At 54.9% G+C, this 27166-nt stretch overlaps 2 protein-coding genes across 2 annotated transcripts in view; one reads left to right on the forward strand and one right to left on the reverse strand.

The window, feature by feature from the left end:
* Positions 1-12554, forward strand: CCNK (cyclin K). The gene is made up of 10 exons (XM_081106072.1): positions 1-620; positions 1259-1340; positions 2751-2882; positions 4731-4836; positions 5333-5390; positions 6132-6301; positions 6661-6935; positions 7786-7819; positions 10999-11070; positions 11458-12554. Exons 1-10 carry the CDS (start codon positions 424-426, stop codon positions 12078-12080), a joined length of 1749 nt encoding a protein of 582 aa, XP_080962198.1. The 5' UTR covers positions 1-423; the 3' UTR covers positions 12081-12554.
* Positions 12555-13088: 534 nt separating this feature from the next.
* The window catches only part of CCDC85C (coiled-coil domain containing 85C), a gene marked incomplete at its 5' end in the record, with an annotated part of 67643 nt that continues 53565 nt past the window's right edge, over positions 13089-27166 (reverse strand). The window contains 5 exons of the mRNA XM_081106073.1: positions 13089-16105; positions 16864-16962; positions 17542-17637; positions 20842-20949; positions 26274-26347. Coding sequence (XP_080962199.1) covers positions 16016-16105; positions 16864-16962; positions 17542-17637; positions 20842-20949; positions 26274-26347 — 467 coding nt within the window. The 3' untranslated portion in view covers positions 13089-16015. The remainder of the gene's footprint in view (positions 16106-16863; positions 16963-17541; positions 17638-20841; positions 20950-26273; positions 26348-27166) is intronic.

Raw genomic sequence — 27166 nt, forward strand, 5'->3', positions numbered from 1 at the left:
TAGGGAATGGGGTTATAGAACTGAAGTAAGAACTTTTCAAGGGGGGTGGAATATTTAGAGGACTGTTTCCATTCTATCCACGTACATTTATTTTCACTGCATTTCCGTATCCGAGTGGGATTGGTTCCAGGACTTTCTGTGGATACCAAAATCCATGGATGCTCAAGTCCGTTATTATACGGCACAGACAATGTGTACAAATGTTTTAATTGGTTTTGGAGCTCAGCTTGGGGTTTTAACTGCCAATCAGTAATGTTTCTGTGGGAAATTTCGATCCAAAATCAGGTACCATCTGTAATTCTAGATTGCTTCAATGATTGGGATTGCTTCACATGGGTATCCCTTTCCAGCTTTCCTTCTCTTTCTCATAGGATCCTAACATTTTCAGAGAATCTTTTGAAAAGAACAAGTCTACTTCAATAAATGAAGGAGAATAAAGAAAATTCCAGCCCTTCAGTAACCTCAGCAAACCTGGACCACACAAAACCATGTTGGTACTGGGATAAGAAAGACTTGGCTCATACACCCTCTCAGCTAGAAGGACTTGACCCAGCCACTGAGGCCCGGTACCGCCGAGAGGGGGCTCGGTTCATCTTTGATGTGGGCACACGTTTGGGACTGTATCCTTATCTCTTTGGAATCTGTTTTAGGCTTCCCACTGCCAACACTGAGAATTAAATTAGATACTATTGATAAAACATAGTAATAGCTCCCAGCCAGTGTGGCTTAGTTGGTTGAGCATTGTCCCATGCACCAAGAGATCTCTGATTTGATTCCCGGGTTTCGGGCACAGTCGCCAGTAGGGGGCAGGAGGCTGCTGATAATGTTTCTCTCATTGATGTTTCTATCTCTCTCTCCCTCTAATCAATTTTTTAAAAGGAAATCTTACCTTAAATAGACATATAGTAATATCTCTGTACTAAAATCTTTGTTAACTAATGTTATTTCTGTTTAGCTTGGCTCTTTGGGGGTTTTCGGTTTCCTATTTTTCATTTAAATGTGTAGACTTAGCCATTGAGCAAGTGGCCACCAGGATTCCTCCTGGTGGATCACAGTTGAGGGATGGTGAAGCCTGGCCTTGGTCATAGTGTAAACCCGCCTTGCTGGGGTGAATTCTGATACAGAGATTCCCATATACCTGCTTTGCTACTGACGGTGTTTACTTTACCACTGACTTGCTTGCTGTTGTTTTAGTTTTTCCACATTTAACTAAAAACAATAACAATTTCTTGACTAAAGTCCTTAACCAGAACAACAGACACTATGATACCCTGGCAACTGGAATAATTTATTTTCATCGCTTCTATATGTTTCATTCCTTTAAGCAATTTCCAAGATATGTAAGTATTTACATTTTATTTTAATTCTCTATCACATGTAATTATTTCCACACAGTTCAGTGAACTAATTTAATCTATTTTTATATTTCCAGAAAGTAGTTATTTTTACATAGAACATACTGTGTATAAACAAAATCAAGTTTGAACTTTGCGTGTGATTTTTTGTTTGTTTTTCATTTTTTTAATTAACCACATTCAAATCCTTTTATTTAGCCTGATATGGACACAGTCATATTGCACTTTGTGTGCAAGTTTACTTCCCTGTTACCTTTGCCAAGATAAATTTGGGCTTATAATTGAGACCCAAAAAAGGCCAAGAAGGAATAAAAATGTTTCAGGCCCTATTGCTCATTCTGCAGTCGTTCCTTAAACATGCACTGTCTTCTGCTCTGTGGGAGACTCAGACAGGGAGCCTGCCTCAGTGCTTCCAGTCCTGAGGTGTGACGTACAAAATATACGGTAGCGGGGAGATCATAGGAGAGGTGCAGAGGAAGGCTGCAGCTTCAAGGGAGAGATTAATGCATTGGGGAGGGATCAGGGAACATGCTAGGGAGGAGGTGCCAGCAGTAATTAAGCCCTGACTCTAAATGTCAGATGGGACAGAGCAGTGATCCTGCAGAAACTAGCGTGGCAAAGACATGGAGGAACCATGTGGTGAGTACCAGCCCAGCTAGGAGGTTCATTGGGCAGGAATGGAATGGGGGCCCTGGGTGGAAAGGTAGACTGGGTCAGACCATTGTGAGCATTGAACTCCAGGCTCAGGCGTTAGACTGCAATAGGTAAACTGAAGTGGTCGAAGAGTTTCGTAAAGAAGATGACAGAATTAGACGTAACAGGAGGTCAGTCTGTTGGGGTTTTTCCTTTAGCTACGATTTTCCTTAGTTTTGTACACAAGTGCTAGAGGAAGGACACTGTTTCAGTCAGCGTTGTACCCCTGGCACAGAGTCTGACATCTAACGATGAGGATTCTGTGGAGGGTCACACATTCAGGAGAGATGAGAGTAGGCGGAGAAAAACTGGAGAGAGAGCAGTGAGACCACCTCAGTGATGCGGGAACTGGACCAGGTCCAGGCAGCGTGAGGGGAAGGAAGGACAGCTGGGCACTGGCACAGACATGGACTCCACCAGACATGCGTTTAGCTGTGTTCTTTTTCTGGAACAAAGATCACAGTGTGAAAAGAAAATTTGTGTCTGTGGGTTTTTTCCCTTCTGGCATCTACTTTGTTTACATAACATGTTGTTTGGAAAATTAAATTTAAAATAATTTATGGGGCCAAATTGGGTGTGTGTGTGAAATTTCCTTTGAGCTCCTTGTGAATAAGAAAGGGAGAGCAAAGGTCAAAAACGTTTGCTGGCGTTTCTGTGTGAGCTTTGGGAACGGTGTCTCAGGAACTCTTGTCTTCCTTTTAGGTAACAGGAGCTTGTTGTCTCTTTCTGGCTGGGAAAGTAGAAGAAACACCCAAAAAATGTAAAGATATCATCAAAACAGCTCGTAGTTTATTAAATGATGTACAATTTGGCCAGTTTGGAGATGACCCAAAGGTAAGAATCCTAACTGCCTGCCTTTAAATCTTGGTTCCTTATGGTAGCATTAAGATGGAAGGTCCTGCCGGGCTGGTGTGGCTCAGTGGTCGACCTATGAACCTATTACGGTTCGATTCCAGGTCAGGGCACATGGCCAGGGTGTGGGCTCGTTCCCCAGTGGGGCATGTAGAAGGCAGCCGATCAGTGATGCTCAGCATTGGTATTTCTCTCTCTCTCTCCTGCTCCCTTCCTCTCTGAAATCAATAAATATATATATATCCTATATAATAAAATCCTGATATGCAAATAGACCAAATGGTGGAATGGCCGGCAGAACGACAGGTCCCTATGACACACACTGCCCCCCAAGAGGGAGGCGACCGGAGGCAGCAGCAATCGGGGCAGGGACAGCCAGCAAGCGCCCCGCTGGTCATCTCTCACAGAGGGAGGGGACTAGCAGCAGCAATTGGGAGATGGTGCTGGCCAGCAGGCAGTGCCAGGCCACCAGCCAAAGCGGGTGCCAGCAGGGGCCCCCCCGATCGCCCCACCCACTGGTCGCCCCACAAATTGGCCCTGATTGCTGGCCAGGTCTAGGGACCCTACCCTATATATTGGGAATAGTGACTTAGATTGAAAAATTGAAACCTGGCAAGGCTACTCTAACTAAAAAACAGGATGATTCAGCGATGACATGCATGGACTCTGGCTTGCACATTTTGTGGCCAGCCCTGATTCTGACACTTATAACTGTGACAAAGCCAATTGCTTTTCTCTGCTTCAGTTTTTCCATCCGTAAGATGGGGAAATAGTACTACTGCCTCAGAAAGATCATGTTATGTACTACTTTTTATAATTAGGGCAAAAAAAAAATCTAGCTGCCCACACAACAGCAAGATGCCTTTCACCTGTATGAAAAGTGTGGTCAGTGGTGTATGCAGCATTCCAGATTGCGAGAGGGCAGGCCGGGCTGAGGGACACCCCCACACACACACACACACACACACACACACACACACACCTTGTGCATGAATTTCATGCACTGGGCCTCTAGTATATATAATAAATATATATATATGTATATATATGTATGTGTATATATATATATATATATATATATTTTTTTTTTTTTTTTTTTTTTTGGAAGGATAGAGGTCCTTGCCCTAGTCAGTTTCTCAGTGGTTAGAGCATTGGCCCTTGGACTGAAGGGTCAGTGTTCAAGGGCATGTACCTAGGTTGCAGATTTGATCCCCAGCTCTTGTGTGGAGGCAACCAATCAATGTGTGTCTATCTCTTCGCCTCCCTTCCACTCTAAAAATCAATGGAAAAAAATATCCTTGGGTAAGGATAGTGCCAGTGCTCTGCGTACATGTATCTGCATTGCATGTGCTGTGTGTCTTTTGCTTCCCAAGAATGGTGGGAGGAATTGACATTTGCGGCTATTCTCAGACACCCAGAGATTGCTGTTGGTTATACCACCCATCCTGTCTTTTCCCCACAACCCCTGCTCATGTCAGGAAATGGTGTTAAAATAATTACATACATGACTTAGTTATGTTCTAAAAACACCACTTTCAGCCCCGCTGGCATGGCTCAGTGGTTGAGAATCGACCTATGAATCAGGATGTCACGGTTTGATTCCTGGTCAGGACACATGCCCAGGTTGCAGGCTCAATCCTGAGTGGGGGATGTGCAGGAAGCAGCTAATCAGTGATTCTCATCACTGATGTTTCTATCACTTTCTCCCTCTCCCTTTGAAATCAATAAAAATATATTTAAAAAATAATAAATAGAAAAGTTCACTTTTTAAATACTGATTTAGACCTGTGTCTAAAACTACAGCCCCGACACTTATTATTTTATTTTTAGGAAGAAGTAATGGTTCTGGAGAGAATCTTACTACAGACCATAAAGTTTGATTTACAGGTAGAGCATCCATACCAGTTCCTACTCAAATATGCAAAACAACTCAAAGGTAAGAAAACGTTATTGAAAGAACTTTTTTATTCTGAAACCACGTCTTCATCATCGTTTGATGACATTGCGATTATGCTTAAAAGAGGAAAGCAGAAAATTCGGTGTGTGAAGTACCTGGGCTGTAGCTTGCCTAGACAGTTCAATATTGTGGCTGTTAGTACTGTTTCCTTTTGTGTATAAACAGATTCTGTTATCCAGTTGCCAAGTGGTATGAGACAGGAAAATGAGTCAGAACTTTTTAAATAACCTAATAAATTCGGCCATGGAGCCAGGCTTCCCATAAACGGTGGCTCTCAGCATAGGGCATGTGGAGAGAGCAGAGGTGGGGCTTGGACCCACTCGTTTGTCCTTGTCTCCCATGCGGAAGCTCTTTGCTGTGTATTGGAATGATGCTGAGGGTACCTGGGCTTTATATGAGTACTTGTTGCTTCTTGTGCTGCTGCTTTATTTTCTTTTCCTACTAATTTACCTTTCCCCCCTCCCCCCATTTCTAGGTGATAAAAACAAAATTCAAAAGTTGGTTCAAATGGCATGGACATTTGTAAATGACAGGTACATATACTCAAATGTTGATTTAATTACAGTTTTTTAACAAACTATAGAAATGATTCCTGAAAGTATTGTCTTTAATTATAGTGTTTTTAAATACCCAGGGACTTCATATGTCACTTTACCCAAACCCCTACTTTATATCAAGGAAACTGACTTGACCCAGCTTGAGGAGTCAGTGAAGGGCAGAGCTGGGGCCAAAGTCCAGGTCTCCTGTTCCCAGCAGAGGCAGTACCCTGCCATGTCATGGTGATGCAGGATCCTGAAATCTTATCTCCAGTTTGAAACATAAATCTAAAACAATACCCCGGAGAGTTTGGACAACTAAGTACTGAGAACCCATTTGATTCTGCAAAAACACAAACACCATATGGTGTCATGGTTTTAGGTCCTTGATGTTCTAGAGCCCAGGGATCTAATGGGGAACAAAGTGCCTGTGAGTGGAGTTGTCGCTGTTGGGAGAAACAGTTTGAAGAACATAAATCATTTTCACTTGTATTTCATGGCATGGCAATTTTTTAATGGGCTGGGATTCTGATTCTTTAAGGAACATTTTTTAAGTAACTGTGGTTAAAATAACTTATTTTTATACTTTTAGAGGACTCTGAATAATACTTTATTTGATGGTGTTTAGAGAAGGATAAGCAAATTGCCATTTAGATGCAGCATCTGACTTTCATGCATTGAGTTAACACAAATGTTTGTTCATCCAAGTGAAGTCACCTCTTTTTCCTGTTGAACTAGTCTCTGCACGACCCTGTCACTGCAGTGGGAACCAGAGATCATAGCAGTGGCAGTGATGTATCTCGCGGGACGTTTGTGCAAATTTGAAATACAAGAATGGACCTCCAAACCCATGTATCGGAGATGGTGGGAGCAGTTTGTGCAAGATGTCCCTGTGGATGTTCTGGAAGGTACTGGGCATGCCAATCATTCTGTGAGGGTGTTCCATGTTGGGATGGTGCTGCCCTGAGAACAGGATTCCTGAACAGATTTCCCGATCGGCCTGCATAAACTTTTCTTCAGAAGCATATCTGTGATTAACATTTCAAATGTAATATCCACTCTTTCCAAGCAAATCGTTTTGGTGACCTGAAAATACCCACCAGTGCTGTGCACAGCAGAGGCCGGGTGAATTCCAAATAGGATTTTGACATGTTGGTCCTTGTATGAGAATCGTGGCTCAAAGGGAAATGGGCTGGCTTATTTTTCTAGGTAAAATTTTATTTCAAATATCCATCTGTGGTAAATGTAATTGTCGCCTATCATTTAGATATCTGCCACCAAATCCTGGACCTTTACTCACAAGGAAAACAACAGATGCCTCATCACACGCCTCATCAGCTGCATCAGCCCCCATCGCTCAACCCCACACCACAAGTGCCACCAGTGCCACCGTCACAGTCGGCTCCAGGCCCTGAACCACCGCAGCCCCCACAGAAGGACCCGCAGCCATCAACCCAGCCGCCACCACCGCCACAGCAAGCCCAGCAGCCCAAGAAACCGTCCCCACAGCCTAGTCCCCCCCGCCAGGTGAAGCGAGCCACGGTGAGTGGCCAGATTGGCACTGGGCATGGCCAGCTTTCCCGGTGGCAGTGCCCCACCTGAGCACATTCCTATTTCTAAGGGATTTCACGGAACACTAAAAATCGCTATCAGACTGCATGTCTATGGGGAGCGTGAAAACTTCTGTGGTCAGAGGAGAGGCTCTGTCCTCCCCAAGCTGCTGCTGCCTGTGTCACCTCCGACAGGGCCCTGAAACCTGCCAGAGTGTCGTTTCCGCCTCTGTACCCTGCTGGAATGGGTGTAACCAGGTCCCTCTGACCCTGTAGTGTTTGTATTGATTTTTTACAGAGAGGAAGGGAGAGAGAGAGAGAGTCAGAAACATCGATCAGCTGCCTCCTGCACATCTCCCACTGGGGATGTGCCCACAACCCAGGCACATACCCCTGACTGGACTCGAACCTGGGACCCTTCAGTCTGCAGGCCGACGCTCTATCCACTGAGCCAAACCGGTCAGGGCTGTAGTGTTTGTATCTTTAAGTGACAGTATTGATAGAAATTTCTCCCAATGGTGGCAGCCCGGCATTTGCTGTTACTCAGTCCTTAGAAGAAGCCATGCAGGATATATAGGTATCAGCCAACTCTGTGATCAAACAGGGCAGTGTGCTAGGGGCCTGAGACTCAGTGTTCAGAACTGAGACAAGGGAGTATTTCCGGACAGGGAAAGGGGAAGGAAGCAGAATGGTGCTCTGCAGGTGGCAGGTTTGCCCTGCGAGTTAAGCCAACATGGTTTTGTGTGAGGCCACATTCTGTCGCTCTGATTTCGTACCTGGTTCATCTGTTTTTCTCACTCTTCCCGGGTCTGGGTTAACGGTTGTGTTTTCTTTTGCAACAGGTTGTTTCTCCCAAAGAAGAGAACAAAGCAGCAGGTAATTTGCAGTTCTGTGTTTTAGTTTTATATGTCTGCTTATCAAAACTTTAAATTCTTAGTCAACATGGTTTCTTTTCTGATTATATTGGCCTTAAAATTTAAAGACCCCATCACAAACTTGACCCACTCTGCCAGAAAACACATTGTCTTCTGTTTATCCCAACTCTATTTTTAGATTATATTTTGATGAAAGGTATCAATAACAATGTACTGAGTCACATATATAAAATGTCATCATGAATGTAGGAGACCGGTTGCCACAATATATATTGTTAGAGATTAGTGGAGTGTGACACAGTAAAAACATGAAGAAAGTGAAGTGCCCTGGGTGTCCCCGTCCTGAACTCCGAGTGGCAGGATGGTGTGGAGAAAGGACTGCGTGGTGGGTAGGCTGTTGCCCAGAGAACCAACCACACGGCCAGCCCTGCTGCTGATGGCACCAGGCCTCTGTCAGACGCCTTTATATGGACACTAGAGGCCCGATGCACGAAATTCGTTCAAGGGGCTCAGCCCCGCCACTGCCTCAACCTCCTCTGCCATGGCGGCTGCCTCTGCCTCAGTCCCTACCTCCCTCCCCTTCCCCCCTCCCCCCTCCCACTGCTGCGGTTCATCCGGATGGTTATCCGGAAGGACGCCTGGCCTAATTAGCATATTATGCTTTTATTATTATAGATATGTAGTAGAGCCCAGAGTTGGTTAATTTGTTTCTGTGTTGGAAGCAAATAAAGAGTGAGCAAAATCTGAAAGATTACAGAAGAGAAAGTGAGAAGCGTTTTGTGTGTCATTGGCCCTGTTGTGCTGAGCTCTTTGAAGCACAGTGTCCACTTGTCTCTGTTTCTCTGTTGCTTAGTTCCATGGTAGGACCTCAGGGGATTATCTATGGTACTGTTGCCAAGATCTTCAAGTTAGAGTAAAGCTACGAGTTTCGCAGTATCTTTGGGGGAATGATGAGTTCAGTACAGGTAAATTTTTTTTAGTTCTGAATGAGCAAAAAGTGTGAGACACCAAAAAGCAGTTATATACCGTCATCTTGAGCTGATTGCAGCATCTGTTGGAGAAGTAGAGACAGCCAGTGGTGACCTTGGAGAAGAACTAGAGCTGAGAGCGGAGAGCCTGTAGGTCGAAGGAGGCAGGTGAGCAAAGGAATTGGAAGTAAATGGAGAGAGGAGTTTCCTGGAACAGGAAGAGCTGAAAGGGCATCACTTCTGAGAGGACTGAAATGTGGTTGGAGTGGGTGACAGCGCCTACCTACTTGGAGGGGCCGATTTTGCATAGGCAGTGGCAGCCGTGGGAGGTTGGTTAGCAGAAGCATGGCAAAGCCTGAGTTCATTTTAGAAAGTTTCCTGGCAGTAGTAATAGCACCGATGGTTGGGAATGGGAAGGACTTTGCCAGCATCTGGGTGAGACGTGGTGAGAGAAGAGTCAGAATGATGGCCAGAGGCCCAGGAAGGGAGGGTCAGACAGCCTGGAGGTGAGATCTGACTGAGCAGAACAGTACGTGCAAGTAGCTATAGAGGACTGACAGTGTGGCCCACTCCAATGGCCTGGTACCCTCAGTGCAAGTATACACCAGATTTCTGAGAGTTAGTAAGAAAAAGGAATGTAACTCTGGCCAGTGGCTCAGTTGGTTGGGGCATCGTCCCGTACACCAAAAGGCTACGGGTTCAGTTCCCAGGTAAGGCACATACCAGTATCTAGGTTTCTGGTTCAATCCCCAGTTGGGGCATACACAGGAGGCAACCAATCAATGTTTCTCTCTCACATCCATGTTTTTTTCTCCTCTCCCCCCCCCCCCAAATAAAAAAAAGAATGCAGAGAATCTTATTAGTCAATTTTATGTTGATTATACATTGAAATGATCAATTTTTAAATATATCAAGTTAAATATTAAGATTAATTTTAACTGTTCTGAACATGGCTGCTAGAAAACTAAAAATTACATGGGTGGCTCTTTTGATATTTCTGTTGGACAGCTTTAGCTTGGCTGGCGGTGGGGAGGAGGTTGGAGGGAGAGCTTAGGTGAGAGGGATACCAGTCAGGAGATGGAGGAACAGGCTGCCTGCAAGGTGCTGGCTGCTGGATCTAGGGTGGGACTTGAAAGTCAGGTCCCCGGTTTTGGAGGTGAGATAGAAGCTAGAGACGTCGATTCATCCCCCTGATGATAAAGGGAGAGATCTCCCCACACCTTGAATCCAGCCTAAGTCTGAGAGAGGAAACCAAGAAAGTGATCAGCAAAACCGGGGCAGAATCAGATCAGTGATGTGCACGCCGGATGAAGGGAGTTTCGGAAAGGGCCAAAACATACAAACAAAAGATGGCGTTCTTTTTCCATCATGTGTGCACGCCTCTACCTTTCTAAACAGAAGCGACTGGACTTGGTGTAGCCTTATCTGTGGGATTCAGTGTCGTCACTGGGGATGCGGGTCACATGCAGGTGTTCGACCCTGAAGGTGGGCTGTGTCCTCTGCCCCAAGTGGCCCCAGCTTCTTGGCTTAAGCACGTGCACTTAAGGTCGCTCTCCTCCAGTCCTCCAGTGGTGACTTCTAAGGAGATGCCAAATGGAGCAAATATTTGTGAGAGAAAATAAACTGGAAATGCAACTAAACAAGAGTTAAAAGGTAGTGGTTTCCTGTGAGCATTCGGGGCCTTTCTGTGTTCTGTGTGTTAGCAAGTCACACCGGTCACGGAAGTGGTTCTGTGCTGCTCTCAAGGTGTTGGAAGGGCTTGCTTTGTGGAAAAGGGGATAGTGGGCTAGTTTCCTTTTTAGAAGGGAGGTAGGAGAGCAGAGTTGTATTTTTTTTTTCTTTTAAAAGGATTAGCACATAATGATTCATTTTATTATTTTATTTTAGATTTTTTTATTGATTTTCAGAGAGAGGAAGGGAGAAAGAAACATTGATCGGCTGCCTCCTGCACTCCCCCTACCAGGAATCGAGCCTGCAACCTGGTCATGTGCCCTGGCTGGGAATTGAACTGTGACCTCTCAGGTCATGGGACAACGCTCAACCAGTGAGCCAGGGCATGCTGATATAGCTGAGGCCTTCCTCAAGTACCCTTGATACGTTCTTATCTGCTCTTTTTCCCCAGAGAAATTCCTGAACAGTCCGTTTTATTTTTACTATAATATGTTTATTACATGAAGAGATATGAGTGCTTTTTTAATCTTTTTCTTCGTAGAACCACCACCACCTAAAATTCCCAAAATAGAGACCACTCACCCTCCATTGCCTCCGGCCCACCCACCACCAGGTCAGTGTCTGCTGAGAGCCGTGGGCTGCCAGCTTTTCTCTCTACCTTTTTGAAGGGCAGGCTTGGGAGGTCTAAGGGAAAGTGTATAGAAGGGAGACTTTGCAGCCAAAATGTTAAAACAGTAACGACCAAGGATCTTTCAGAAAACTTTACACAGATGTTTTGAGGATGTTGTAAATTCTAAGTATATTTGGTCACATCCAGAAATGCAGAACTACCCAGGAAAAGTGAGTTTAGAATCAATTTTAGGAAAACAGCCCTGCCAGTGTGTGAACATTGCCCACATCTGGGCAGGTTGCTGTAGATCTCAGACTGACTCTGGTGCTGTGATGGGGTGGGGGTAGGGTCTGTGGAGCTGCTGGGCACTGACTCGTCTCTCCACTGCAGACCGGAAGCCTCCCCTCGCGGCTGCCTTAGGCGAGGCTGAGCCACCAGGCCCTGTGGATGCCAGTGACCTCCCCAAAGTCCAGATTCCTCCTCCGGCCCACCCGGCCCCTGTGCACCAGCCACCACCGCTGCCACACAGGCCACCGCCACCGCCACCCTCCAGCTACATAACCGGGATGTCCACCACCAGCTCCTACATGTCTGGAGAGGGCTACCAGAGCCTGCAGTCCATGATGAAGACCGAGGGCCCCTCCTACAGCGCCCTGCCCCCTGCCTACGGGCCTCCAGCCCACCTGCCCTACCACCATGTCTACCCCCCCAACCCCCCCCCACCACCGGTGCCCCCTCCCCCAGCCTCCTTCCCCCCACCTGCCATCCCACCCCCAACTCCCGGGTACCCTCCACCTCCACCCACCTACAACCCCAACTTCCCGCCCCCACCCCCACGCTTGCCCCCCACCCATGCCGTTCCACCTCACCCTCCTCCAGGCCTGGGCCTGCCTCCAGCTAGCTACCCACCTCCATCTGTCCCCCCTGGAGGACAGCCACCTGTGCCCCCACCCATCCCCCCACCGGGCATGCCTCCAGTCGGGGGCCTGGGGCGCGCAGCCTGGATGAGATAACCTGATGCCTTTTTTTCCCCTTTGTTTTTTTAACAAGTTTTTCTAGTTACCTTGAAGGGTAGTTGAAGTGAGGAAGCAGCAGGGTACCTGTATAATGCTGGGCAGTTGCAGTGTGGAAAGACATGGACCAGGCCCGGGAGATGGATCAGATGGTCCTCCAGGCCCGGAGTGGGGACAGCCCCGGCAGTGCCGGTGTCGGCTGAGGGCCGCGTCCTGCACTGGGTGACTATACTAGTGAAAATGTTAACCAGCCATATTGGCTCAATAAATAGCTTCCGTAAGGAGTGAATTTCCTTCTAGAAATCAGTGCCTATTTTTCCTGGATACGCAGTTTTAAACAGTCCAGTTCCATCTGAAGTCAAGCTGTCGTCATCACTTCCATTCCGTGTTCTCTTCCATGACACCCAGTCGCTCAGAAGAAGCTTTTTGATTTAGAGATATTTACATCTTTGTATTAAAGTTATTTTGAAGGGGTTGCCTGGTTGGATGGCTTTTTTCTTTTTCCTCTGGGAAGAAGGGGAGGAATGTACTTGGGAAGTAATGTATGTATACATCGATCTGCAAGTTCCTGTACATAGATATTTTTTAAGTGTGAATGTAACAACATACTGTGACTTCTTGGTTACACAGGAGACTCCTTCAGTCAGTTATCCAAATAAAAGCAGTTCTGAAACTTTGTTACTGACAGAGCTTGGGCCCTGCAGTAGGCCCCGGGTATGATCGCCCTCTGGACCCCAGAGGGCCTCGCTGCCCACTAAACCTCACCCACATCTCCTGGCAGCACCCTCATGGGCCAGCCTCTGAGGTTCCTAGGTTAGGTGAGGGTTTGAATTTGAAATCCTTTCCATTTCTGACTTAAGGAGTAGGCAGAGGCCCCTTGAGTAGCAGTTAGTGGCCCAAATGGGGCTGCTGTGTGCTGGCTGCAGCCCCACCTGAAATGCTCCCAGGGGCCATGGCCCTCTGCCCAACGAGCCATCGCCTGCGACAAACGCACTGCACACCACCACGGAGGCTTGCAAAGAGCCTTTATTTATCTAGCGCAAAGTATACACTGTCACAGTCTTCTCTGTTACCTTTTACTAAAATAGTTCAATGTTTTTACCACACTATCAAAAAGTTCTATTTCTTTTTCTCTCCCCAAATCAAAGTGGTTCAATAGAAGGTAGAAATGGACCGAGCCGGGCAGGGCAGGGCTGGCCGTTCTCAGGAGGTCACGTCCTACAGAAGACAGAGCAGGCTGCGGCCCGGGGACGGGAACCAGACGTTCCGCCGGGTCCAGAGAGCAGCCCAGCCTCCCACATTATGAAAATATACACCTCTACCGCTCCGCAGTCATGCACCGTTTCTTTAAAAAAAAAAAAAATCAGTAGTATTTTGTTTCCTCTCAAGTTTTCAAGAAAAAAAAGGTCACTTTTTCTCTTTAAACACTGATGTGTAGCTAATCACTTCTAGATAAAAACGCACCACCCTGAAGAGTGGCCAGCAGATGGCGATCCCAGGATAGGCCTGGCCCCCGGGGGGAGGCTGAGGGTGGGCTCCGTCACAGTGGGAACAGGCCACAGCGCAGGCGTCCCCGTGCCTGCGGGATCTAGAAGCAGAGGGTTTGGAAAGCAAAGGGGCCTTTATGAAAGGACACCCAGGTCAGCACACCCCTCCCACCCTGAGCTCAAAGCCAAGGCTCCAGGGGCTGACAGTCACCTAGTGTCACCTACACACGCGTTAGTGGCAGAGCGGGCACCCCCTGGCTGCCCCGGTAGTGAGGCCCACCGGGGCCCCCCAGCTTGTGAGCTCCCCTGCAACTGCGAACGACCCAGTGGGGTCAGGCAGCGCTGCCCTGCTGCTGGCTTTTCTGACGGCATAGTATGTTGGGAGATGGCTGTCACAGGTGCAGTTCCATCCCTGAAAGCCGGCCCACACAGGGTGGGTTCAGGGACGGGCAGGAAGGTCTCCACGGCCCGCTCCACCTCCTCCCTGCACATCTCCGCAGTCGGGGACAGGGTCCCTTCCCTGGGAAGCTGTCCCCGGGCCGCTGTGCAGCGTCTGCAGGTACCAGGAGGCCTTCCTTATTGCTTATTTTCAGTCGTGGCAAAGCCGACCTGATCCAAACATGGCAAATGGGCTCCCGGACATGGAGCCCACCCAGATGGCCCCTTCCCCCTCGGCTGCTTGTGGTTCTTTGGACTCCACGATCAGAGGGGGGCCTCTGACCCCAGCTGGCGGCCCCCTGGTGCAGGAGTCACCCACCACCATGTGACAGGGAGCTCCCGTCTGACCTGATGGAAGGGCCTTCGAAAGCCCACGGCTCCCAGTAATGCCCAGGGCAGCACCCCCTCACACCCCCGGGCACAAGGAGGACCGAGAGTCTTTGCCCTGAGTGTACAACCCAAGGGCGCCAATGGCAGGTGACGGTAGGAACTGCCCGGTCCTGGTTCCCGTCCCTCACATGGGCCTGGACGAGGCTGCCTGATGCAAAGATGGCCTCAGGCTCTTCGGTACCGGCCACACAAGGCCGCGAGAAACCCTCAGGTCCTGGGAGTCCGAGGATGGATGAGCTGATGGGGGGAGTGGACAGGGCCTTGCAACCGCATTGTCAGTGTGGCCTGGCCGGCCTGCCAAGTTCTGGAGCCTCACCTGTCATGCCACCGACCGCCTACCCCCTCTGTGCCTCCTTTTCCTCACATGAATGTGAAAACGTACATACTGCACTTTACAGCTGCTACATGGTCATTTACACCGATGGTCTCACTGGACCCCCGGAGCCCTGCAAGGGGACCCTCATGCTCCCATGTCCCCTCGGAGGACACAGGCTCAGAGCGGAGAGGGACTGTCCCCTGGAGGAGGCAGCGAAGCAGCAGAACTCAGCTCGGGCCTCGCCCCCAGCCCGGCCCAGCAGCCTCTCCAGCAGGTGACCATTGGCTCACAGGCTAGGAGCACAGCTGACTACAGTGATGGCCTCTGCCATGAGCCGGCTAAGAGGCCTGAGACCTCACTTTGCACCACAGGCCTAAAGGGGCTGAGTGACTTGCTGAAGGTCACACAGCAAATTAAAGCCAGAGCCAGGTCAGGCTCCTTCCTAGGGGGACAGAACTCCTGTCACTGCAGCCATGTGGCTCTGTCCACAGTGACTGAGGACGGGGCCAGGTTCCAGGGGGGACACCACAGTGGACCGGAGGCCTAGCCATGACCCAGTGCTACCCATCCGGAGAGGGGGACACGTGGGGCTCGGCCGGGGACTCTGCATTCAGTCGCCTTCCTGTGTTCCTGGCCCAGAGTGAACAATGGAAGCGGAGATGCCCAGGCACTGGGTAGGAGGGTTCCCAAAATATAGGGCACACCTGGCACAGGGCAGGGTGACACTGGGGGGAGAGGGGAGGGGTGGATTCTAAAAACAGGTGGCAGCTGGCAGGAGGGGGCTGGGCACAGGCCAGAGGAAGGGCCTGGGGAGCTCCCCTGCCTGTGGCTCTCAGGACTCAGTGCTTGGGGAGCCAGCGTTCAAGTCACAGCGGGTGGATGGGAAGGGGTGCCCCTGCACCGGGTCCAGCTGCCAGTGGCCTTTGTCCAGTGCGGTGGCAGCCAGCGGATGGAGGGCTTGGTGAGGTGCTGGGCGCAGCCTGGCATGGTCCCTGGGCTGAGCAGCTCAGAGCGGCCTTCCGTTCTCGCACAGCGAGCCCGAAGCCTGGCCCAGAGTGGGAACGGGCCGTCCAGGCTGCTGTGCTGCAGGGACAGCCAGCGTCTCGCCTCCCAGTTTGCTGGTGTGAGATGTGGGAGATGGAGGCCCGGACAGCAGGGGCCACACCCATGGCTGCCGAGCCACAGCAGGCAGCATCCTATGTACAATTCATCACAGAAGAAGAAGACAGTGGCTCGGCCGGAAGGCCTGCCACTCCCCTGGGGGCATCCCAGGCAGGGACAGTCCACGTCCACGGAGGAGAGGCCTACAAAGGCCCCTTGAACTGGTTCCCAGACAGGTGCTGCCGGATGGAGGGCTTGGAGCTGGCGGCGTCTCCCAGCTTTCTCCAGACCACCTGTGGGGAGAGGCGAGATGTGACGGCAGGGCCACCCCAAGCCCGCCAGCTGGCCTGTGCACACATCCCAGAGCCATGGGCCAGGGGGGGGAACTGAGGCCACATAAAGCTCGGAAACACTCAGGCCAGGTCTTTGCATGCCCATCCTCATGGCCATACCTGCCATCCTAAGCAGGTCACCACTAGGGTGTGGGCTCGGCCTCGCAGCTGTCCAGTGGGGCCCATGGACTCAGAAGGCAGCATAGGAGGGGGTTCAGAACACCCCACTCCATCGGAGACCCCAGTTCAGCCCCTGCGAACCACCCTTCCCTCTGGCTCCTTCAAGGGTCCAGAGAGGACCCATGTTGATGAGGTGGGTCAGGGGCAGCCAGCTTCCAGAACAAAGGCAGCCCCAGCCCTGTAGGCCCACAGAATGGGGGTGCCATCTGCACCTCGGGCTAAGCACCAGCAGTCACCAGGGCCACCACCCAGCTGGGAGGCCAGGAGCCAGACACCTGGGACCGAGGCTGAGGGGCGGGACATGAGGGGTAAACAAGACCAGTCCTGGGGGCCAGAGGCACATTCCCGGGATGGACAGACCCTGAGATCAGGGACCCCATTCATTCTCGGGGTGGGGGTGGGGATAAGGCCAGGCCAGCGCTCCCAGGCTCCAGTGCCTCCAGCCAGCCCTCCAGATCACCATCCTTTCCCCCGGGGAAGGTTGCAATCCCAGTGTCCGGCCAGGACGCCCCCCAACCCTGGCCCGGGAAGCGCCTCACGTTGCACATCTCGCGGACAATGGCCTTCTCCTTCTCACTCAGGTCCTCCTCGCAGCTGTCCTGGAGCTGCCGGTCCAGGTTCTCGTGCACCTCCAGGACCTGCGGTGAACAGGGCCCGGGTCAGGGGTGTGGAGACCTGAGGGGCTTGTGACTAATGAGCAGGAGAAGCGAGGACACCTCCACTCATGCACATGGGGTGTGCACACATGTGTACACATGGCAACTGTGGCACATGCACGTGGGGGGCGGGAGGGAGGGAGTGGGGAGGGGGTGAGGGGCACAGGAGGGGGAGATGTGCCTCTGGAGGCAGGAGCGTGTCTTCAGGACCTGCAGCTGGCGGCCCTGAGCAGGGGGGCCCTGCACCTGAGCAGCGGCTGGGCCTCGGAGGCCTGGCCTTTGCTCCTACTAGCCCGTCCTGCCATGACTCCAACCTTGAGGGAGTGCCTGCCCTCCCTCACCCCCAGGCCTCAGTTTCCCCAGTTGCAGGGATGGCAGACAGGTGACACACTTGCTATCCCTCCCCCACAGTGTTCCAGGCAGTCACAGACACCCAGTCCCCACACAGGTCCCACCCTGCTGCTCAGGCGCCCCCAAGAGGTCCCCATCCCGCATCACACCAGGGATCGGGCTCCTGAGGGAGTGGGACCTGGGTGAGGGTGGGCAGGGCCTGGCCCTCACCTTCATTGCATGCACGACAGCCTCGGGCTTCTGTCCTGTGGGGCTGTAGCCGGCGGAGGGGGGTGAGGACAGCTCGGGTACCGGGCAGGCTGGGCCCTGTGGGAGGGAATCATGAGCTTAGCTCACCCTGAATAGGCAGAGCCAGGTGGCGGCCGCAGGCGTGACCAGCTCTGAGTGAGGTCCCTGATGCTGTGGGGCCAGGGGCTAGGCAGGAGGAAATGGGGCAGGTGATGGGAGAGGCGGCAGGATGAGGGCCAGGCCAGGGCCGAGGAGCAGCACCCACCACACCCCACAGGCTCCCCATGCAGCACACCTGGAAGGTCTATTATCCGTTGTGCAAAGAAAGCAAGTGCCACTCAGAGAGAGGGCAGAGACTCACCAAGGTCACCTCGCCAACCCCAGGTGTCCTGATCCCAAAGCCCCCTCCTGCTCCCCCAGCTGCCAGTGGGTGACTCACCTTGACTCCACCCCCCAGGCCCGGGGTAACAAGTCTTCCAGCCCTGAGCCCTGCCTCCAGGCCGTCTGGCCACCTGATTCGGCACTCTAACGGGCAATTAGGCACCCAACTCCCATATCAGCCCGGGGGAGCGGCAGGGGATGAGCCGGGGAGGGGGTCCATCCCCCAGCACCCTGCCCATCTGTGGCAGAGCCAGTGTCTGCCCACGGCCTCCCCAGTTTCCCCCCACGAGGGTCACTGGCCCAGGTGGCGGGGGAGCAGGGGGCAGGGCTTCTGCCTCAGGCTGCAAGAAGGACCCTGCATTCAGGGCCCCACGGAAGAAGCTCACAGACAAGGAGGCCTCAAGGGTGGGGTCCCCCGGGCCCATTGGAACCAGGTGCTCAGAAAGCGCTGAGAGTGGGCCTGAGAGGGAACAGAGAACGCCGGGGCTGCCCAGCCTGCACGGGGAAGACGAGGGGAGGTTGGCTGAGGGCCACTGCCCTGGGATTCTGCCCACTTGAGGCCATGCCGTGCAGACACCCTCAGGGCCTAGGCAGCCAACTCCCCTGCACTCTCCCCACACCCACCCTGCTGCTGGCTCCAGGGAGGCAGGCAACCACGGCCTTGGGGTCTGGGAAGGCTGGACCTGGGGGAGGCTCTGCTGCCTGTGACTTGAGGCAGGGCCCGACTCACTCTGTGCCTCAGCTGGACAACGTAAAGGGTACTTGTGTACCAGGGTGCATGTAGCGCCCTGGGATGCAGCTGCTCCCCTAACGGCAGTCCAGGCTGCCTGGCCTCTGCTGCCCAGGCCAGGTCTGTCATATGAGGGAACCAAAAAGATCTGGAAGCTCTGGGGGAGGTCGGGGGGGGGGGGGGGGCAGGTGGAAGGCAGGCCACACAGGTGAGCGACCTGAGGCAGAAGGCTGCACTCCCCGCATAGGCCAGGAGGGGGCGACAGCCACACACTTACTGTACAGCCAGGCACCTGGCCTTTGGCACCTGTGGCCTCAAGTCCTGTCTGTGCCTGGGACTCCCTGAACTACCTGCTCGATAAGGAGGCTGATTCCTCGAGCAGAGGCAGGAGGGAAGCCAGGAGTGGCCGGGGAAGGCTGTGCCATGCAGCCCTCTCCTGGCCGGCATACCAGGCTGCCAGAGTATGGCCACGGGAACCCTGTAAATGAAGCCACCACTGGACACATAATGTGTACAAAGAATATGCCATCAGGGCCGTTACCTCCGGGGCATTCCCCAAGCACAGCTGCCCCAGAAGGGGAGGGCCACAGACGGGAGAGCTCAGGACACCCGCTCCCTCGGTCCTCTGGGCAGACACTAGCTTTTTACATGCCCATTGCACAGATGAGGAGAGTGAGGCTGAATGACTTGTCAAGGCCAAGCAGCTAGCAAACAAGGGGGCTGGGCCTGGAACCCGGGTCTGTGGGACTCCAGAGCTGGGGCCAAAAGACAGGAGACCAGTGTCTACCTGAGAGAACTGGAAACCTAAGTGCCCACATCCTGCCCAGAAATGCTCACAGCAGCACCATTCACAATAGGCAGAAAATGATAACAACCCAAATATGTAGCCATTGGTAAATGAATAAAAAAAATGTACACCCACGCAATGGCCTATCACTCTACAACGGAAAGGACCAAAGAACGGATACACCCTACAGCGCGGGTGGACCTCAGAAACATGGCGCCGAGTCACCAAGGGTCCACAGTAGCTTATATGTCTCCACTAATAGGAAGTGTGCAGACTAGGCAAACCTATAGGGGCAGGGTAGGGGGAGGGGTAGCAATGGGAGTCCCACTAGCCACGCAACCTGGGCCACCCACCCCGGCTCCCTCTGCTCACATCCCAGCAGCCAGCCAGGTGCACAGCACTTTACAGTTTGCAGGCCCCTGAGAGGCTTGGGGACACAGCATTCCATCCCATCACGGTGCGCCGTCAGAATGGACAGAGCTGGGCGGGGGGATGAAGGAGTGGAGGGGCCACCTGGGTGGGTGTCACTGGCTTTTTGGGGACTTTACTCATGAAGGATTGGACCCTGGTTCAGCCACAGGCTCCTGCATAAACATCTGGAGCATCTGCTGCCGGCAGGCCTTGCTCTCTGCACAGCGTCAGCAGCTACATTCCTGGGCCAGGTGCGGGGGCCTCAGGAGAGACCAGACGCCCGGCAGCAGCTGCAGCTCTGCATGCTGCAAGGCCAGGGGAGGTCTGTGTATGTGGTCACAGGACGTCACACAGTCTGACAGACACATCTACCCCAGGACAGCCATCCATGTCTCAGAGAGCTGCCCCCACCCCCCACCCCCGCCCCTCCCTTCCCATCAGGGCAGGTCAGAGCCCAGGAGAACCTTGGAGGCCCGGAGGATAAATGAGGTCCATGATGCACACACCCACCCTGTTACAGAGCCAGGGCAGTGACCCGACATATATACGCCCAGCCCACCCCGAGGGCCAGCCGCATCCTCTCGCTGCTGTGTCCCAGGGACGACACAGGCCACCGAGTTGCACGGTCGGACGATGGCTAGGCCTGGGCAGCCGCTCCGTGGCCTCTGGACACTGCCCGGTGCTGCCACAACATCCCCATGAGTTGGGCCTCCACCTCCAACCACCACACTGGGCCCTTACAAAGCCCGGAGGGTCCTGGAGCCCAGGCCCCTTGCTAGAAAGAAGGCGGGGGAGTGAGGAAGGCCAAGCCTGACCCGCTGCTCTCCCCTGACCCAGCTCGGCCACTGTCCGCGGGCCCCTGCAAGTCGCTAGCCGGTCCGAGCCTCACCCCTCCCCTGGCATGTGGACCAAGGGTTCCAGAGGTGCCAGGTCCACAAGGGCACAGGGGGGCTCTTGGGGGAGGGGCACTTACGTTCTGCAGGGCGTCCTGGTAGGAGGGGGGCAGGCTGGCGAGCTGGGACTCCGAGTGGTACGGGGAGAAGCCTTTCCGCAGCGTCCGGAACTCTCCAGAGCCCGCCTGCTGCAGGGGAGAGGGGGCAAGGTTAGGGTGAAGAGCCAGGCGGGGTGGGGAGTTGGGGGGTGGGGGGCTGAGGTCGGTGCCCAACAGGACTTGCCCAGGCCCTAGGAGTGGCTCCTCCCTCTGGGCTCGGGTCTGCTCTAGGCCCCCTCCCTGCCCACCCCCTCCCTTCCCCCCCACCCCACCCCGCCCCGTGCTGTGGCCCTTTACATCCCATCCAGGCAGGTGCCTCATGGTGCTCCCCGCTGTGAGCTGCACAAACGTTTGTTGAGCAGCTGAATAAACAGGTAAGTGGGTGAGTGAATGGGGGTGCAGCTCTCCCACACCTGGACCTTTGTTCCTCTGCTCCAGCTTCCCACCTTTGGCTTCTCCACACCCCCAAGCACCCCCTCTCCAGCCCCTGAGGCCCAAATCCACAGGAAGTCCTCCTGACTCCCACAGGTGCTGGGGCTCGCCTCAGGGCGCCCCCCACAAGGCCCTGCTCAGGGCGACCCCCACAGCGCCCCTCTGGAGGGAGAGAGGGGCGAATGCTTGTGGGAGTAGTGAGTGAGTGAAGGAAGGAATGAATGAACACACATACACACGTAACTGGCCTTATGTAAGTATCTTTGAGGGCAAAGCAACGCCCTCCCCACCCCTCCTGGCAGGGCTGGGGGCTGGGACCCGGGACCGGAGAGGGAGAGAACCCGGGGGTCGTGCCCAATCGGCGCAGGCCCCGTGGGCCAGCCGAGCAGAAGCCACGTGTCATTTCTGGCCCAAGCACCCTTTCCTACTTCAGAGGCGGAGGGAGCTCTGCTGGGCAGATAATATGCAGGGGAACGTCCCATAAATCAGCAGGCTGTTGAGTTACCCAAACAAACGCTGGAGGGGAGGAGGCCGGCCAGGGCAGGGCCAGGGGCCAGGCAGCAGCAGCCATGCCTGGGGGCCCCTCCTGCTCATCACCCTCTCACGGTGGCCCCCAAAATGTGGCAGGGTCCCACCAGGGAGACCTTGGCATGCCCCCGATCTTACAGTGGGACTGCCACGCCCTCGAAGGCACTGGAGCCGCCCCGTCCCCCCCCCCCCCCCCCCCGCACATGCGGCCTAGGTTCTGCTCGGGGCTGTCCCCCCCTCCCAGCTTCTCTGGCCCCGGACCAAATGGTTCTGAAGCAGCTCATGTGTTGTTACTCAAAACACGGGCCTGTGTCTCCTCCCTCCCCCCAGATAGTTTCCCTGGGAGGAGGTGTGGGCACCGGGCAGGGAGGGTTTTTAATTAGCAGCGTGCCATTCCCACCCCTGGCTCAGTGCTCGCGGTAAATATTTGCACGTCTGTCCGCAGAACTTTATTAGCAGCCTCGGAGCTGGTGGGAAAACGCACAATCTCCCACTAGGGGCAGCGTGACTAATGACGCATCCAAATGAAGAACCGTAATTGCACTTAAATCCAAATTAAAATCCTGGTATTTGCCTGCCTGTGCCCTGGAAGAAAGAAACCCCCAGGTTTTCATCACTGAGGGGAAGGGAGCTGAAATGGCCTTGGGGCGGCTGGGCCTGCACCTTGGGGGTGGGGGTGGGGACTGGGACAGGGGCGGGGGGGGGGGGGGGTACGGTGCTCCCTGGGGAGGACGCCTGCCGGCCTGCAGTCCCCCTGGTGTGGAAAAGGATCTGACACCACAGCAGGAGCTGAGCGGGATTTCCTGAATCCTTAAAAGGGAAGGAAGTCACCCAGGGCTGCAAACACAGCACTGGCTCCCCTACCCTGTCCAGTGCTCTGGACCGACCGGGAGGGCGACTCAGGAGTCTGCGGGGCCTCCGTGTCCACTCTTAAGGACACGGGCTCTGTCCAGGGCTGTCACCACAGGCCACCAGCCTCCCTGGGCCTCTACAAGGCTATGGCTCTGCCCCAGGCCCACCTCCCACCAGGGCTCCTGCTGGCAAAGCTGCAGGAACTCCCCTGGGCCATCGCTCCCCATACACCTGCGAGCACTGTCAGAACAGGCCATGGGGGGACTCCCACCACGTGGGGTTCTTGTGGGCAGGCCCCCTTTCGGGGTTCACTCAGGGGCGGCTGCTCTCAACTGTCCTTCCTGCCCCTGGAGGGACCGTCTGCTGCAGCAGGTCTGTGTTCAAGAAGCACCTACTGTGTGCTCTCTCTCGGAAAGGCAGCAGTGCCTGACTATGGGTGGGGGGCTCCGGGGTGAGCTCGGACACAGGGGTGCCCATCCACAACCAGCAGCCTGCCCAAAGGTGACCACTCGGAACCCCAGACCCAGGAGCCCGGGGTTGGTCTGCCTGCAGTGGCCAGCGGCAGTGCCCCTCAGAGGGCCAACCCAAGTGACTCTGGACTGGTCCCTCAGCCCGCTGCCCTCCCGGCGCAGGGAGGGGTGGCCCAGGACTGGGCTCCAGGGACGCTTACCAGCCCTGCTTTCCAAAGCAGGGACGCCCCCCTGGCTGGCAGGGGTGCAGGGGGGGGGGGCCGGCACTGGGCCTGGAGACCTTGCTCAGGGATCTGGGCCAGCTGGTAGCCACTAACTCATGGGGCCTTGGCCAGCCCCTCCTCCCACCTTGCAGTTTGGGGTGCCCACTGCAGAGTGGGGGTGACGCTGACTAGCGCTGCAACCTCCCAAGCAGGGTGGGTCCAGTGAAGTGGGTGAGAAGGGCCTGCATGGAGCGGTTCCCAGAAAGGGACGGGAGGGGACCAACAGGAGGGGACCCAGAGCACCACACAGCACTCAGGGCAGCCCCCACCCACCCCAAGCACCCCGCACACAAGGCCCCGGGCAGCTCTACCTGCAGCCTGCTCCCCGGGTGGGCGTGGGGGCGCGGGGGCTGGAAGGAGAGAGGAGCAGTGCCACCCAGCCCTCCCAGCCACGCCAGCCGCCCCCTCACCTCTGCCCCCACCCTGGCCACCCATTAGCCCAAAGCCACCAGGACCTCAGCTTGGCTGGAGTGGTTTTCCCACACCAGGGTGGGGGTGTGGGTGGGGGTCCCCGAGGCACCTCACAGGAGCCCCGGCATTTCTTTTCATTTTGCGTGTGTGTGTTAATCCTCACCCGAGAATATTTTTCCCCATTGATTTTAGAGAGAGTGGAAGGGAGAGGGAGAGACAGAGAGAAACATCAGTGTGAGAGAGACACATCCATTGGTTGCCTCCTGCACACACCCCAACCGAGGCTGCAACCGAGGTACCTGTCCTTGACGGGAATCGAACCTGGGGCCCTTCAGTCCGAGGGCCAACGCTCTATCCGCTGAGCCAACCTGGCCAGGGCAGCCCATGTATTTAAAACCCCAGATTTAACAAAGACCAACAAAGAACCATGCTGTAGAGACACGGGGAGAAGATGGCCATCTACAAGCCAAGGATCGAGGCCCTCAGAAGGAATCATCCCGGCCTTGACCTTGGACTTCCGGCCCCCAGAACCGTGAGACATCGCATTTCTCTGGTTCAAACTACCCGGTGTGTGGTTCTTTGTTACGGCAGCCCTAGCACGCTAATACCATCACCCACGCCAGGAAACCTGCTCCACCCCGGCCTCAGTTTCCCCATCTGCGCTCGGGGTCACTTCCACCCTGCGTGGCACGGCAGGATAGGGCCACTGGGGTACGAAAGGGGGCAGGCAGGCGGCCGGGCACAGAGAACCCGCAGGAAAAATAATAGCGTGTCCCGGGGCTGGCGATGAATCACGGCGGAGGAAGCAGCTGTGTTGATGAAATTTTAAAGCTGACGAGAGAAAGAAAATACGAACGGCAATACAGTCATTTAGTCTGTGAGCACTCTGGCACATTTTTAATTAAAGCTATTTCGGAGTTAAATAGAGGCCATGGGGGGAGGGGGCGGGGCCGTGGGAAGTGGGACTCCACACAGGCTCCCTGCCCTCCCACCCAAACCCCAAAGCCACATCCCCTTAAGACAGATCGAAGAACGCTACTGCTTTCCCCGGCTCCGCCCGCCGGCGGGTTCCTCACTGCAGACTCCCGTGCAATCTGAATTCAGTGACAGGACTTAAGGGCCAGAGTCGTAAAATCTCACAAGCCAGCGCCCATGAGGCGGAGGCCAGAATCCACCCGCAGCGGCAGTCTCTTCAAGGTTCCCAAACATAGTCATCCACCATCACTTGATTACCTCCAGAGACGATGCACTCGCTACCTTATAAAGCAGCTCTCCCTTGGTGACGCGGACCTTCCCTATTCCGGGCAGACACCAGCCTCGCCTCTTGGCCCAGGACTCTGGGTGGGGGGCAGTGGCTCAGTCCAGCTCTGCTGAGCATCAGAGACACACATGTGACCGCGCAGCCCCTGCAGCCCAGACCTTGAACAGCTGACAGGCCAGCAGGGGTGGGGGCCAGGCTTCCCACAGGAGGGTCCCGAAAACCATCAGCAAGGGTGGGCAGCCCACGGGGCCGGAAGCTCAGGACGAGTGCCAAGCCACTCGGGGGTGGTGGGGAAGACTGTTGGCAGGAGGCCACGCCTGAGTGGGGAGCCATGTCTTGCAGGAGGCCAGGAAGACGAAGGCTAAATAGATCCCATCTGCCCTGGACGCCCTTAGGATAAGGCCAGTACTCTCACCGTGGGCCAAGTCCTGTCCACGGGGCTCTCCCCACCTCTGCTGTCCTCCCAGAGCCCCCTCATACACGAGTCCTGCTGAGGGGGACAAGGAGGTGGTCAGGCAGGGAAACAGTGAGACTGAACAGCGCTGGAGCTCCCTGAGGGCGGGATGAGAATAAGCCAGGCATGGATACAAAGGGCAGAGAGGCTAGAGGGGTCAGCCAAGCCAGCTGGCCCCTGGGGCCCCAGCCAGGGCTGACCACAGCCTCCACCACTGCCCCTGCCCAGCAGGAAAGGCCCGTCCTGCTGGCCGGCAGGCCCCGCCCCGCCCTGCCACGCCTCTCACCTGCTCTGCCCTCCCTGCCGAGTCCAATCCGCCAGCCCTGTGCTGGGGGTGAGACGTGACTTCACCTGTCTGGGGCACCGGCCAGCCCAGGCGGGGAGGGAATAACCCAGCTCTGAGAGGACTGCGTGTGGCAGGGCAGGGAGTTTTCCACGTGGGTCTGAGTGAAGCGTGCCCGCCCACCTCTGGGTCCTTCATTCACCCATCTGCCAGGGGGCAAAGCAGCCCGTTTCCTCAGCAACTGTGTGTCACACCATTGCCGGGACAGGCCCTGGGTGGCCCCCGGGAGCTCGGAGTCCACTTGGGGACAGACGGAAGGACCCCAGAGGCGGTGGAGCATGGGTTAGGCGCCGGCGTCCCAAGGCCACTTGGGGCAGGTGTGGCCGGCCGGTGGGAGGGAGCCCAGGTAAGCTGGGGCAGGGTGGGCACGGGAGCGGTGGGTGGATGAGTAGGCGCCTACCTGTGTGAGGAGCTTGTCACCCTCCAGCAGCTTCACCTTGGTCTCCAGCTGTCGGACGTAGGTGGCCGAGGGATCTGCAACACACAGGGGGGCACATGAGCATCTGATGCTGTCTCCAGCGGGAGCACCGTCCGCCCCACGCCCTCAGCAGAAAGAAGGTGAGGGGTTCCCTCGCCAGCTTGTCCTGGCTGCTTCCTTCAGCCTTGGAAATGCTCCGGGCCCCAAAATGTCCGCTCCGTGCCCCTGACGGGACCCTCGCGCCCAGGGTCCAGGTGAGCAAACTGAGGCTCCAGAACATGCCAGCTCAGCACGTGCTGCCCGTGCCTGGCGCACAGAATCCTACAGACGGTGTGTGGAGTGGGCACATAGGGCCGTAAGCCTTCCCTGCGCCAGGCCAGCGATACACTCCCCAACCACACCCCCGTTTCTGCATGCAGCGCGGGGTGAGATCCACCCTCCCTCGCCACACTGGCCCCTTGGCAATCATATCAGGAAAGCAGGCAGCATCCCACCCCCCAACGCCCCCCCGCCCCGCCCCGCCCCGCCACCAGGACCCTGGCCCTGCCTCCGCCACCTCGGCCAGAGGAGGAGGTGATGACAGAGTGACTGCAGGCCAGCCCGCGAGGGAGCCCGCCTGGGTGGAGGCCAAGGGCAACCCAAGGCAGGGGGCTGGGGCAGGGCGAAGGAACTCGGGGCAGGATGGCCAGGGTTCCAGACCATCTCAGCAGGCGCAGGCGCAGAGGGGGAAAGGCAGGGAGTCAGGGTGAGGCAGACATCAGGGGGGCACCTCCCCCGGGTGGTCAGTAGCCCCTGGTAAGGGTCAGTCTGTGTGCCTCTTGTTCACATGAGCACTCGCCAGAGCTCACACACCCAAATGCCAGCCTGGACCCATG

The sequence above is a fragment of the Myotis nattereri genome (genome assembly GCF_964212035.1).
Source record: "Myotis nattereri genome assembly, chromosome: 1".
Classification (NCBI taxonomy): Eukaryota; Metazoa; Chordata; class Mammalia; order Chiroptera; family Vespertilionidae; genus Myotis; species Myotis nattereri.

Bases quoted from the DNA above. Each gene is read 5' to 3' on its own strand.
- CCNK (XM_081106072.1), top strand. From the start codon at position 424: ATGAAGGAGAATAAAGAAAATTCCAGCCCTTCAGTAACCTCAGCAAAC. The intron at 4,837-5,332 runs GTAAGAAAACGT...CCCCATTTCTAG, and splicing joins ATATGCAAAACAACTCAAAG to GTGATAAAAACAAAATTCAA. The intron at 6,302-6,660 runs GTACTGGGCATG...CCTATCATTTAG, and splicing joins CCCTGTGGATGTTCTGGAAG to ATATCTGCCACCAAATCCTG.